The 14,453-nt window shown below is 35.7% G+C and overlaps 1 protein-coding gene and 1 non-coding gene across 2 annotated transcripts; both read right to left on the bottom strand.

Moving 5' to 3' along the window:
- Positions 1–6,026: 6,026 nt before the first annotated feature.
- Positions 6,027–7,199, bottom strand: LOC112171261 (zingipain-2). The gene is made up of 2 exons (XM_024308470.1): positions 6,872–7,199; positions 6,027–6,640 (listed from the first exon to the last, which is right to left on the bottom strand). Exons 1-2 carry the CDS (start codon positions 7,197–7,199, stop codon positions 6,027–6,029), a joined length of 942 nt encoding a protein of 313 aa, XP_024164238.1.
- A 758-nt stretch (positions 7,200–7,957) lies between these two features.
- On the bottom strand, positions 7,958–8,030 carry TRNAC-GCA. The gene has a single exon. It is a non-coding gene; the product is annotated as a tRNA-Cys (tRNA).
- Positions 8,031–14,453: the final 6,423 nt, after the last annotated feature.

The raw sequence follows: 14,453 nt of genomic DNA, 5'->3' as shown, positions 1-14,453 counted from the left end.
ATCCATTTTGGCATGAGCTACTCCCACATTGTGGTTTAGGCTCATTTGCACGCACTTCTGAATTCAAGAACCAGTCATGAGCGTTGTCCCCTTCCTAGACACCATCCCACATAGGCTATACTTACTTGGATATAAAAGGTCCTAAGTGTGAAGACAGTTCAATGAATGTTAATAAAGGCCGCCCTCAACCTTAAGGGACCTGGACTAGGTACCAATAAGGGGTTTAGGCCAATATTAATAAACACGACTTCACCTATTCCTTCTTTAATTTACAACTTACAATAAAAATTCGTATTCAACAATATAAACAACAACCTAAGTAACTAATTTTCGACAATTACAAAATAATTAACAATGCAATTTTTTTTTTTTTTTTTTTTGGTCACAATAATAAACAAAACACATATTATTCACAAAGCAACAAATGATTTTTCAATCCCCGGCAACGGCGCCAAAAATTGATGTCGCTTTTGTTGAGCGACCAATTTAACCCTGAAATGTCATTAGTAGTATAAAGTAAGTAGGGATCGTTCTATTCCGGGGATTGAGGGTACACCTGTCATTTTCAAACAATTAAACAATTAAAATTAAAACAAAGTATAATATTCACAAAGATATTCACAAGTATAAACATTATTTACGAAAATAGGGGAGATTTTGGTTTTTCTTTTGCCGAAAATAAATACTAAGTTAACTACATAATTAAAATGTAAAAACATAAAAACACAAATGGGATGTGAGTACAAGGATCAAAGTCGAAACTCATGATTAAAATTGATTCAAGTTCATCATTGTTCATCATAGTCATGCAAGAGGAGTTGATCATGTGAAACGTTCAAAAGCAAACAATTTCCCATATTTTACTTTCAATGCTAATTAACCTAAGCGAAAGCACCTAGACTAATCCTATCAAACATGCAATCAAACCCTAGAAAGCTAGTCAATCATGTCATGTTTAACGCATTAAGCACCTAGAAAGACTATCAACTCGAATGTGCAACTTAGTATGAAAAAGTCCACCTAATTGCAATCTTCTTTGATTAAATTCGGTCTTTGTACAAAACCTTTACTACTTAACGATTCAAGAACACATAACCAAAAAGTTGATCCATGTTCTCAAATTCGTAGCAACATTCACATAAAAACCCTAAATGTTTCGAACCATTCAAGATTATCATACAAAAGATTTCTATCATGCAAATTTAATCAAACACTCACACAAAAGCAACCATAAATCACAATATATGAATCTGAAAATTAACAATTAATCATAAAATTGCAGAAATCAACACTTGTTCAAACATGTGTGTCAACTAGGGCATAACCAACGAAATTACAAAGCAAAGTTACAAGGAGAATCGGATTACACCGTGATGAAGGTGAGATGAATGAAGTGATGATGTGGTCTCTTGAATTTCGAAAGCAATCTTCAAGGTGGAGGATGGATGATGTGCACGGCTTGGCTTCTTCTTCCTTGGCCTTGCTTGAACTTCGTGGTTGCCCTAGAGGATGGAGAAGAACACGGCTAGGCTAGAGAGAGTTTTCTGATTTTTTTCAAAGTGTAAACGCAAAAGTGGGAACTCCAAAACGTTGAGAAGAGGGGAGATTATATAGGGGACGTCCCCTAGGTCTCCATGCCGTCAAAAACCCTAGAAAAGCTCACGGCTATTGCTTGCTTTATCCACATATTTTCCTCCAATGAATTCTTGCCACATAAGCCCTATGAAGTGGTGCAACCAATCACAAAATTCCAATATTAATTCCCTAAATAATTCTTGCCGAAATAAAAAGATAATTTCTGATTTTATACACCAATTTCGGCAACAATATATTTAGGGATTAAAGGGGGATGAATCTAGACTCCTTTTAGAGCTTTTTGTGTTCAACACATATTCTCTTTCCTTTAAAAGCTCCCTAAGAAATCTCCACGAAATCTCTTTTATTTTCTGATTTTTCCCCACGGCAAAACCCTAGTTTCTTTCTTCATTATCCCTTGGCCGAATTCCCTAGGGTTTGCACGGCAATCCCTCCTTTTTCTCTTGGCTTGGACGGCTAGGAGTCTTCTAGGGTTTATCCCTTGATTTATTTCCATAAAAAATAGCCCTAGAAAGTCTCCTTTTAATTTTTGATTTTCTTGGACGCCTCTTCCTTGTTTCTCTCTTGCAAATTCACGGCATAACATCTTTAGGACTAGGGTTTGCGTCACAAACCCTAGTTCCATGGGCTTTTGTGGCTTTTATCCAATTAGCCGAAAATCCAACAAGTCTTGATAGTTTTTGGGCCTCCATGCGTCACTTCTATGCCATGTCATCTTCCAACGTCACAACACTTTATTTTTCCATTTCTTTTTCATAGTAACGTTGGAAACTTCATAGGTGGGCTTTCCTCCTTTCCGCAGGGTTTCCTGGTTGGACCAGGAAAACTTCTTCTCTTCATTTCTGCTCATTTCTGTGGCTCATTGTTCTTCATCTTTGCTCCCCTTGTAGTTCGCAAGCTCCTCTTTCCATTTATGAGTTCATTTCCACTTTCTAGCTCGGAGGTCCTGAAAATAGAAACTAGTAAGAAAAATAGAAACTTTCCTAAACTGAAAATGGGAAACTTTCTAAAAATGAAAAATAGAAACTACCGAAAATGGAAACTTACTAAAAATGATAAATAGAAACTACAAGAATAGAAACTTTCTACAAATAGGAACTTTCCCAATCAAAGAATGGAAACTTTCCTAAACAGGGTTTTATTAAGGAAATGACGCAGAAAATGCAGGGAAAAACAAGTAAAACGTCGCATTAAAATGCTCCTATCAGCAACCAAATAAAGTAAAAAGGCTCAGAGCGCGTACCTAATTGACAATGACAAATCAAAGAGACTGCGGTTCTTGGCAATAAAATTGATCGAATCCTCCCCTTGGATCTTTCCATTTGATGACGAAGGCGGCAAGAAGACAAAACCCTAGCAGAGCTCTTTTTTTCGCCTTCTTCTCTAATATCTGTTTTTTTGGTTAGCCTAAAAGAGATTTCTATCCTCAATACCTTTAATACAAGATCAAAGGATTATTTTTTTTTTTGTGATTTGTAATTTTACTTGTTTATCTTTTTTCATTAACATGATTTTCATAGTATCTCTATAAGGGGTATTTACGTAAAAAAAACTTTATTTTGGCTAACAAACCTTTTTATTTTAATAAATTAATTAATTAAAATAAAAGAATCCTAATACGCTATGAACAATTCTTAGATTCACCCCCAGGGTGAATGAGCATATTCACCCCGTTGTCGATTAATATATTTTTACTTAATATTCATATAAAAGAATCCTAATACACTAATCTCTTTTCACATATAAGATTATCTAGAATCCGGACTTTCAAAAAAGTTCTCTTAGGTTCTTAGTAGCAGTCAGCAATGCAATTGTCTTCTAGTCGCCTCTCTAACATCAAAAAACAAAATTAAGCAATACCAAGCTAAAAAAAGAATGAAATTCTGCAACATTGAAAACCCTAATTAGAGATTTAGGGTACTAAATGAGGAGATAGAAAATCAGAGAGGCGAGATAGATGAGAGGGATGGTATAACAGAGACCCCGCTGTTGGGAGGTGTTGGTGTTCAGAGGTTCGTATGGGGAAGTCGCAAAGCAATGGTTGTCATATAGTTCGAAGAACGTAGATTAGGGGAGAAGAAAAATAAATGGAGAGGCTATTTATATGTGAGATTGAAACTAGATCATTTCCATCACAATCAGTCGCTACACACTCTTTATTTTTGCCAAACCCCGCCCAGATGAAAAGTTAAAAAAGAAACAAAAAAAAAATAGTGCAAACAAAATTAGGGGCGAAAGTTTTTGCTCCTAATTTTTTTCGTCCAAAATTTGAAATTCAGCTGAACTAACCGCTTAAATTTTACCAATTATTTACAAAATCTAAAATGCATAGGAGACAAAATTAAATTTCGTCCCCAATTAAATTTTGGGACAGATATTTTTTTGTCTGTAATTGAAACTTATTTGCCTCTAAATAGTGTCAAATTGAGAGTTTTGAAAACAAAATTTTTAGGGACAAAACAAATTTTTTCGTCTCTAATCATGTGTTTGGGAGACGAAAAATTGGTCCGTCCCGAAAAGATTTGTCTCCAAATGGGTTTTCTCTAGTAGTGAATAATGGAAAGGGGAACTGGTGCATTAGGTTCTGTATTAATGGAATTTTTATTCTAAGATTCCAATTTATTAAATTGACTACTATACACTGCTGTTTAGGAATTTCATAGTATACTGGAGGAAACCCAGTATGCTTTTTCTAAAATTTCTAAAATTAAATTGTACATGATATAAGTCCCTTGGTGTGTAGTTTTGATGGTTTTCAGATTTGAGAGACTATTTCTGCATAAAATAGTCTATTCTGCATTAGTACTTGAATGCAGAGTTTTTTTGAGATAAGAATTCTATTCTGCATTAGTACTGGCTTAGAAATTCTGAAGTTATGAATGACAATGTTCTGTTAGGCGGGAAATGAAGCAGTAGAGTAGATACCTGACTATGTAACAATTGTTGAATGTAATAGCTTAAATTGCTGGACTTCATTGCTTCAAGCCTATTTATCAACTGTCTTCCCAACTTTCTGCATTTTTTTTTCCTTCATTTTTTTTATTCCTAGGTTTATGCATATTCTATGGGCATTTGATTTGCAATTTTTAGGACGTTTGATTTGAGATGTTTAAACCAGATCATAATGCATTTGGAGGTTTAGTACTCCTTCCAATGAATTGCACTTCCCAGATTGCAAATTGATCTATTGATCATTAGAGTTTACATGAATAATACAACTTTGCAATTGGTAATGCCTTGTATTTTGATGCAGACAAGTTGATCGAGTCACCACAACAGCAGTAGCCAACATATGTAGTTTAGACTCTTAATTAGGAGAAAGCCCTAACACCTAGAATTCTTATTGTGGATTGCAATTTTAGTTTCTGAGTACTGTTTCACTAGTGTGATGATAGTTGAAGTTTAGTAGTTTTTGGATCTGAAATATGACCAAGTCTGCCTTTGCCTGATGTTTGGTATTTATGCCCAGGCCATGTTTTCTTTAGCTGTTAAAACGAGCCAAATAGGTGTATTTACCCTGTGCACATTCCATGGTTTCAAGCTTGATAAAAATGAAATCTGTATTTAAAGCAACAAAGCTACCTTTTGGTACAATTGCTACATACTAGGTGGACTCCTACAAGGTGTACGTGTTGTGCACATTCCATGGTTTCAAGCTTGATAAAAATGAAATCTGTATTTAAAGCAACAAAGCTACCTTTTGATACAATTGCTACATACTAGGTGGACTCCTACAAGGAGTGTGTATGACGAATGTGTTTGAGATGGTTAAGTGAATGTAGGGGAAGTTTTCCTATGATCTGTGAAATTTCAATAGGGACGTCTTTTCTACCAGTTCTCCATTTTAATGGTTTTCGGACTTCAGTTATATCAGCTACTGTTGCAATAAATTATCAGGGATCTCAGATGAGAACTATATTCTGCATTACTACATGGTTGTTTGGCTTGTATAATGTTACATAGTTGCTGAAATTGATTATAATCTAAATTCTGAGTAGCTTCAGTCGGAGCATGACTCATGAATTCCGATTTTCTCTATTGGAGAGGTTAAGTAGCAGACTTGATTTAAACTTCTAAGAATGGACACCATTTGATATGTTTTTAACACCTCAAGGAAAAAGAAAGAAAAAAGAATTGCGCTGCAACAACCTTTTAAGCTGATAATGTAATGCAAAATATTTTCCTTGCTTTAAGCTTCAGCTTTTTTTCTTTTTCTCATAACTTTCTACTTCAAATGGTGTTCCAATTCTTGTTTTTGGTTCCAACTATTTTCAGGGCTTTTGATTCTGAGATCTCTAGGACTTCTGATGTCAAGTGTAAGACCACATTATAAAATATCGTAATTGATATGGAAGTTAATTTTTGCTACGATTATAAATCACGATTATAAATCACGATATGGAAGTTAATTTTTACTACTGATTCTGATGTCAAGTGTAAGACCACATTATAAATCGCCGATACACATTTCTTTGAATTCGAAAATATCCATCTTCTTCACCCCAATCCGGGCCCCAAGAATTCTTCACTAACCAGTAGTCCATGTCATCTTCATCTGTCCCGTACCCAACAACTGTAACAGCGTGATAGCTACGGTTTCTCATTGGTAACCTTCCACATTCCCCAAATTCATCTTGGTATACACCATCTATGTAACGATGGAATGTCCTAGTGATTTCCATTACGGCTGCAATCGGTTGGCTAGCCACATATTTCTTCATAAGATTTTCAACATTTGGAGGTATGCCTAAGTAACCACTTATCTTTGTATAAGGATATCTTTCCAATTTGGCGTTGCATGGTTGGTCCCGCCCGATGAATGGATAAGTGATCTCTCGGTTGATTCCATAGTCCGCTGCATATTCAAACCCCGCTTCTGGGTGACCACCGCCAATTGTGCCCTTGAGTCCGTAGTGCTCTCTATACTTTTCTCGGGCCAGAGTACAGTCTACAATTTGTTGAGGAGACAATGTAACTAATTCGCCTTTTTTAATTTTTACAATTCCTTCGATTGCAGCTGCTGCTGTAAAAGCCCAACAAGTATCTGCACGTGCATATATGTGATGAAAAAAAAAATTCAGAAGAAATATACGTCAGTAGCTGTTAGGAGTAAATTCAAAACTATTTATCTATTTGATTTTTTTTTTTCCTTTGGGAAAATAAATTTATTAGAAGCACAAAAGAAACAAAACAAATTTTTGTGGGTGGAAATTATTTGTCTATCTGATCATTTATTTTTTAAGCTGTGTAGTTGCGACATAATTATAATTCTTACCGCCCTGCTGGCGTCTAACTTCAGTGACAACTCCTTCATATGCCCAATTTTTGTTGTCAGGAGCAAATTCATCATAGAAAATAGGATTGTAGGAAATCTCCAGTGGTTCTAAGGGTAGTCTCACGCAGCCTTTGGGGAGTTCATCATCGGTTTGATCACCAAATATATTCAGCTTAGGTTCAGTGTTATACCTGGCTCGCCTTTGCTTAAAGTTTTCCTTGAAAATTTTGTAACGCCTCTCCTTTTCTAAATTATTGGAGTAGACGCGGTTATGCTTTGCCATCCACTCTTCAAACTTTTGCGTAATGTGGGATGATGCAGTTGCCATAGTTCCAAGCATGCATGATGGTGATGAACAAGAGAGAAGAGAAGGTGAAGGGTACAATAGCCATCTTTTAGCTTTCAAAGAGATTGGAAAGGAAGAAGAAGAAGAAGAAGATGATGGCAGATGAACAAGAGAGAAGATAAGGTGAAGGGTGTGTGTTTACAATGAGATTTTCTTGTATTTATATAGTCTAATCACACAAATCCTCCTCTCCACCAATTAACTTGAGTCATTTTGGTGAAAAAAACCTAGTCCATATTGACTTTGAATAAGCTTTTGACATTCTTGAACATGCCTTGTGAATTATGGTTTCCCGATCCAAGTTGGTTAAAAAGTCAAATCCAAATTAACTTTGTACATGTGCTTCACAAAATTCTTTAAAAAAAAAAATGCACTATAAGGGGGCAAAAAAAATAGGGCCACCAACGGCTAAAAACATATTCAAAAATGGGCTTATGTGCAATTAACCCTATTTATTTATGTTTATTTTGCTTTTTCTGCATATATTTATACGAGGGTAGAGTTGGGGTTAAATATTTTTAATATTTTAATAGTCTTATCACACAAATCATCCTCTCCAACAACTGGAGTCATTTTGGTGAACAAAATCTAGTCCATAATGACTTTGAATAAGTCTTTGACAATCTTGAACATGCCTTGTACGTGCATTATGATTTGTAGATATTAAAGTAAATCCATTTTAGTTTTGCCAAAAAGGAGATATTGCTGTAAAAATAGTTAAAAAGAACACAAAAATATTAAGGGCCTAACCGGGTTCAAACCGGTGACCTCTTGATTTGCAGTCAAATGCTCTCTACCACTGAGCTATGACCCAACCGTCATCCGAAGTTCAATTAATAAACTATATCCAGGAAATAAAATTATAGTTGCCCTCAAATGTTTTGTAGGGAAAGCAAGACCTTGAAGTAATGTTAATTTCCCAAAATTTTGCTTTCATCGGTTCCAATTTACTGTATCGATATTGCAGCATTCATCATAGTTGATCCTCTTTGAACAAAAGGTCCCTCGTAATTGATGCTTATATTTTGTAATCTTACAGAAAGTTAAACATAACTGACTGGTGTATTAGTGTATTTACTAGTAACAGAGCAGTGAAACCAACTGTAAAACGGATAGCAATGGAAAAATGAATGGTAAAACGGATAGTACTAGTATAAGCAAACTCCTAACTTTTCCACTTCTATAATTACCAGAGTTGGCTTGAAATATTATTTCTACATTGTTAGAATAATACATGTTCAAGGCGAAGTATCACAGAAAATGTTGTAAGATCAAATATGGACATAACACATATCATCATAAAGTAATTGATGATTAGCTTAATATCAATCCTAGTTTAACATGGATACAAACAGTAAATCAATACTTGTAACTGAATGAAGCTGTGTATCTATTCATTAAGGTAAGTAATCCTATTTTTAGTCTGCAAAAAAGATTACAATGAAGTGTTACATTAAGAATCTAACTAGGAAACCTAAACCGATATGGATAGCTTTAATGGGAAGCTTCTTGAGGGTTAAGTCTCCTACATATACAGATGAATTGGTCCCTGATTACTACCGACGTTTTGCATATTGTTCTGTCCATTGAGAAGCAAGTTGGTAAGTAACAGAAGGCCATATTCAATGTTCGTGTTTGCAGCATAAGATGGAATCCATGCCAGTGATTGCTGAAAGTAAGCCTTAATCCCTTTTATGATTGTGTGCATATATTGTGAGCATGTATATGGTTTCTAACAATTGGTATCAGAGCATAGGCTCACATATATCAAAATCGTTTTAGGGTTTTGCAAAACAAATACAAAAAAAAAAAAAAAAAAAGTTTTTTGCTTTGCGGGTCAAGTAACTGACCAAGTCACTGACCATGTAACTGGTCATGTAACTTATCAAAGTAAGTTACTTAAGTCGATTGCTGCATCTGGTTAATTATCAAATTCACGCTTCCGCTGTGATTTTTAGCAGCAAATTGGGGAAAAAGCAAAAACAGGTTTTTCTATGGAAATTGATTTTGATTCATAGCATGATAATTGAATTTTGATTGTGCTCAAGAACACTAGTTGCATTCCCGGCGTGCGTTAGGTTAGAGTAGATGGTGACCGGATGAAATTTACAATTTCTTGATTGTTCTGTGGTTTCTTGGAATCGAAACACTTTTGATTGTGCTTGAATATGCATGATGAATTGATTGATGATATGGTATTGTATCTGTGATTGTGTAAAATTGCATGAAGAACAAAAAATCTCCCAGAATTTGTTTACACAATTAAAATTGATAGATACGAGAGCTTAATTTTCTTACAAGGATGAATCTGGGTAGAATATAAAGTTAAAAGCTCATGAGTTTTGTGGTTTTCTGTTGGCATAAGTGATTATGATGCACAAAGCATTCTTCATTGATATTGGCAGAAAACAATGATCAGGTCACTGACTATGTAACTGGTCAGGTCACTGACCATGTAACTGGTCATGTCACTGACCACGTAACTGGTCAGGTCACTAACCACGTAACTGGTCAGGTCACTAACCACGTAACTGGTCAGGTCACTAACCACGTAACTGGTCAGGTCACTGACCATGTAATTGATCGAGTAACAAAACTGAAATTGTGTTTTGTGTTTTAAAACTATGCTTCAGTTTTATCTTCCAAAGAAGTGGTCAAGTATGGTTTTAGAATACAAAACAGCAATATGCGTGCTTGATGAAAATAAATACGGATACTTAGAAATTTTTCTTCTGTCTAAAGATGTGGATAAATTTCTTTGGATAACTTGTTTTCATTGAACATGGTATATTGATAAAGAACTCCAGGATGTTATGCTTCTGCTCAAAAGTGTTGCTTAACATTATTTTTGGTTATGGACTGATATGAATGCAAGTATGGATTGTTTAGGTTTTCTGTATGTTCTTGTTTTGGTTGCTTAAAGCTAAATAAAACACAGAAAACTTAAAGTTATTTTCTTTACAAATTGAGAACTCACACGAATTTTTGTTTTGCTCCTTAGGTAACTCTTACATGAACTTGAACAGTGTCTTGATGCTAACTGGAACCAACTATAGAGCTTGGCTAGATTCTGTAGAGAACTATATGAGAATGTATGAGAACATAGACTATTGCTTCACTGAGGACAAACCTGAAGAGTTAACTGAAAAGAGCACTAAGAAGGAAACTGATCTTTACAAGAAGTGGCATAGATCCAATAGAATGGCTAAGAACCTCATTCGTACCTCTATGTCCAAGACTGTCAGAGGAAGTATAGAAGAACCTGAGCTAGCATCAGATTTTTTGGAACTCATAGGTGCTAAGTTTAAAGAAAGTGAAAAGGCAGAAGCTGCTAGGCTAACCAAGGAGTTTCATGATTTGAAGTACATGGGTTCAGGGGGAGTTAGAGAGCATATTATGAAGATGATCAATATAAATGGCAGACTCAGGGAGCTCTTGATGGGGGTTAGGGATGAGCAGGTAGTGCATTATGCACTACATTCCTTGCCTAACAGTTTTAGTCATCTTAGGACCAGTTACAACTCTCAAAAGGGAAACTGGACTCTAGATGAACTTATATCCATCTGTGTGGATGAAGAATCTAGGATCAAGGAAGAAAAGGAACCTGCTACAACCATTAACCTCATTGAGAAGCCTAAAAGGAAAAAGCCCCAAAATAAGCTCAAGCCTATCAAAGCCATAACTAAGAGTTCAACAGCTGCAGTGGCCAAGGAAAATAGGCCATTTAGGTTCAAGTACTACTTTTGCAAAAGAGTAGGACACATGAAAAAGGACTGCACTGGCTATAAAAATTGGTTAGCCAAAAAGGGTAAGATTTTTTCTAATACAGTTTTTTCTTTAGAAATTAATCTTATAAATGTTGAACCACAGTCTTGGTGGATAGATTCAGGCTCACCTATTCATATTACTAATTCTTTGCAGGGATTCATAAGTAGGAGAATCCCAAAAAGTGATGAAGTGAACCTGTGTGTAGGCAATGGCATGAGAGTGGCAGTCAAGGCTATTGGAACCCTAAAGCTCGATTTAGGATTAGGAAAATTGTTAGTTTTGGACAATGTTTTTTATGTACCTTCCATGAGAAGGAATTTGGTTTCGGTTTCTCTTTTAGTAAAATCTGGTTGTAGACTTGTTATGGATAGTAATGGAATTCTTATTTCTAAAAATTCTGTTCAAATTGGTTCTGGTGTTATTATGAATGATTATTTACAGTTAAATTGTTCAATGGCTCAACAAGAAATTTTACTTGTTGAAAATAACACAAACAGTACTAACACTTTAACAGGTGTTAAAAGAACCAAACTAAATGAAAAGTCTACATTTTTATGGCATAGAAGACTCGGCCATGTTTCAAAAGAGAGACTGAAAATTTTGGTGAAAAACAACATCCTAAATGAACTTGATTTTTCTGATCTAACAGACTGTGTTGAATGCTTTAAGGGAAAAATAACTAATACTAGAAAGAAGACTGCATATAGAAGCCAAAATTTATTAGAACTCATACACACTGATATATGTGGACCATTTAGGCATCAAACTATCTGTGGGAATGTGTATTTTATCACATTCATTGATGACTTTTCTAGATACAGTTATATTTATCTACTTTCAGAAAAGGCACAAGCATTGAAAGCCTTTCAAATCTTTAAGTCTGAGGTAAAAAATCAACTGGAAAAGAAAATCAAAACAGTGAGGTCAGATAGAGGGGGAGAGTTCTATGGAAAGTACACTGAATCCGGCCAACAAAAGGGTCAATTTGCCTTGTTTTTGCAAGACAATGGAATTAAAGCTCAATACACAACACCCTATAATCCACAACAGAATGGTGTTGCAGAGAGAAAGAATAGGACTCTTTTGAACATGGTTAGATGTATGATGTGTACAACTGGTTTGCCTAAATTTCTGTGGGGTGAGGCTTTAAAAACTGCAAATTATATTTGCAATAGGACACCTAGCAAAGCCATAGAAAATACTGCTTTTGAGCTTTGGTGTGGCAGGAAACCTAGTCTTCATCACTGTCATGTTTGGGGAAGTCATGCAGAAGCTAGGATTTATAATCCAAGCTTGAATAAACTTGACCCCAAAACTGTTAGTTGTTATTTTATAGGTTATCCAGATAAATCTAAAGGCTATAAATTATATTCAGCTCATCATTCACCTAGAATTTTTGAAACACATCAAGTAAAGTTTCTAAGTGAAAAAGTTCACAATACAAACCTTGAGGATTTAACCTCAGATTTTGAGGAAATTGTGTCAGATGAGAATATAAGTGTAGCATTGCCTTTAGAACAAGATGTAACTGATCATGTCACTGGTCACGTAACTGACCATGTCACTGACCAAGTAACTGTACCTGGTCGAGTAACTGGCCAAGTAACTGACCATGTCACTGATCAAGTCACTGCCCATGTCATTGACCAAGTAACTGTGCCTGGTCAAGTCACTGCCCATGTCACTGACCATGTAACTGACCAAGTAACTGTCCCTGGTCAAGTAACTGACCACGTAACTGGTCAAGTAACTGAACCTCACCATCCTCCAGTGGCTCAGCCTAGAAGATCACAGAGAGCAAGAAAACCAACTTATGGGGGGAAGAGAGTGACTACATTGTTTATCTGCAAGAAGCAGAAATTGAAATGGACTGTGCAGATGACAATGATCCAACTACATTTAATCAGGCCATTGAAAGTAGTGAATCTCATCAATGGCAGCAAGCAATGGAAGCAGAAATTAATTCCATGAGTCAAAATGCAGTTTGGGAATTAGTTGAACCTGACCCCAACCAGAAGCCTATAGGTTGTAAATGGGTTTTCAAAACCAAAAGAGATGCAAATGGCAACGTAGAGAGACATAAAGCAAGATTAGTTGCCAAAGGTTTTACATAGAAGGAGGGCATTGATTTTACTGAGACTTTTTCTCCAGTTTCTACAAAAGACTCGTTTAGGATAATCATGGCTTTGGTGGCTCATTTTGATATGGAGCTGCACCAGATGGATGTTAAAACAGCTTTCTTGAATGGTGAACTAGATGAAGTGATTTATATGAGGTAGCTAGAAGGGTTTGTACAAGCTGGAAGTGAAAACTTAGTGTGTAAGTTAAGAAAATCAATTTATGGCCTAAAACAAGCTTTTAGATAGTGGTACAAGAAATTTGATTCTGTGATTTCTACTTTTGGATTTACAGAAAATCTTGTTGATGAGTGTGTTTATTTGAAGACTGTTGGGAACAATTTTATTTTTCTGGTACTCTATGTGGATGATATACTTTTGGCTAGCAGTAACATTAAATTGCTTAAAGATACCAAGAGTTTTCTGTCAAGGAATTTTGACATGAAAGACTTAGGAGAAGCATCCTATGTACTAGGTATTGAGATTAAAAGAGATAGGGCACAGAGACTACTTGGTTTGTCTCAACAGAATTATGTTACCAAAATTTTAAAGAGATTTGGTATGGAGAAGTGTGCAGCTGGAGAAGTTCCCATGTCCAAAGGAGATAAGTTAACCAAGAAGCAAAGTCCCAATAGTGATGTTGAGAAAGAAAATATGGAGTCAAAGCCTTATGCCAGACTTGTAGGAAGTCTCATGTATGCACAAGTCTGCACTAGGCCGGATTTGTCTTTTGCAGTAGGGATTTTGTCAAGATTCCAATCTAATCCAGGCCATGAACATTGGGTAGCTGGGAAGAAAGTGTTGAGATACCTGCAAAGAACTAAGAACCACATGCTAGTTTATAGGCAAGTGGAGGATCTGAAACTCATTGGATTCTCAGACTCGGATTTTGCAGGGAATTATCCAGACTCCAAGAAGTCCACTTGTGGATATGTGTTCTTGCTTGCAGGAGGTGCTATTGCTTAGAAAACCATGAAACAAACACTTGTTTCAACTTCTACTATGCAAGCTGAATTTATTGCAGTATATGAAACTGTGTGTGAAGGACTTTGGATTAGGAATTTTCTCATGCAGACCAAAGTATTGAGTCACATTGTGGCTGGAACACTTGTAATTTATTGTGACAATGAGGCTGCAGTTTTCTTTAGCAAGAACAGTAAAAGGTCAAATAATTCCAAGCATATTGGTCTAAAGTATTATAGTGTTAGAGAAAGAGTAAAGCATGGTGAAATAGCTGTTTTGAGTATTGACACAAATTCACAGCTAGCAGATCCTTTCACCAAGGCATTGTCAGTAGCAGCATTCCAGAAACATATAGCAAGCATTGGAATTTTAGCTAATTTAGATGCTT

Source organism: Rosa chinensis, chromosome 6, assembly GCF_002994745.2.
Source record: "Rosa chinensis cultivar Old Blush chromosome 6, RchiOBHm-V2, whole genome shotgun sequence".
Taxonomy (NCBI): domain Eukaryota; kingdom Viridiplantae; phylum Streptophyta; class Magnoliopsida; order Rosales; family Rosaceae; genus Rosa; species Rosa chinensis.
This window is presented reverse-complemented; position numbering and strand designations above follow the sequence as displayed.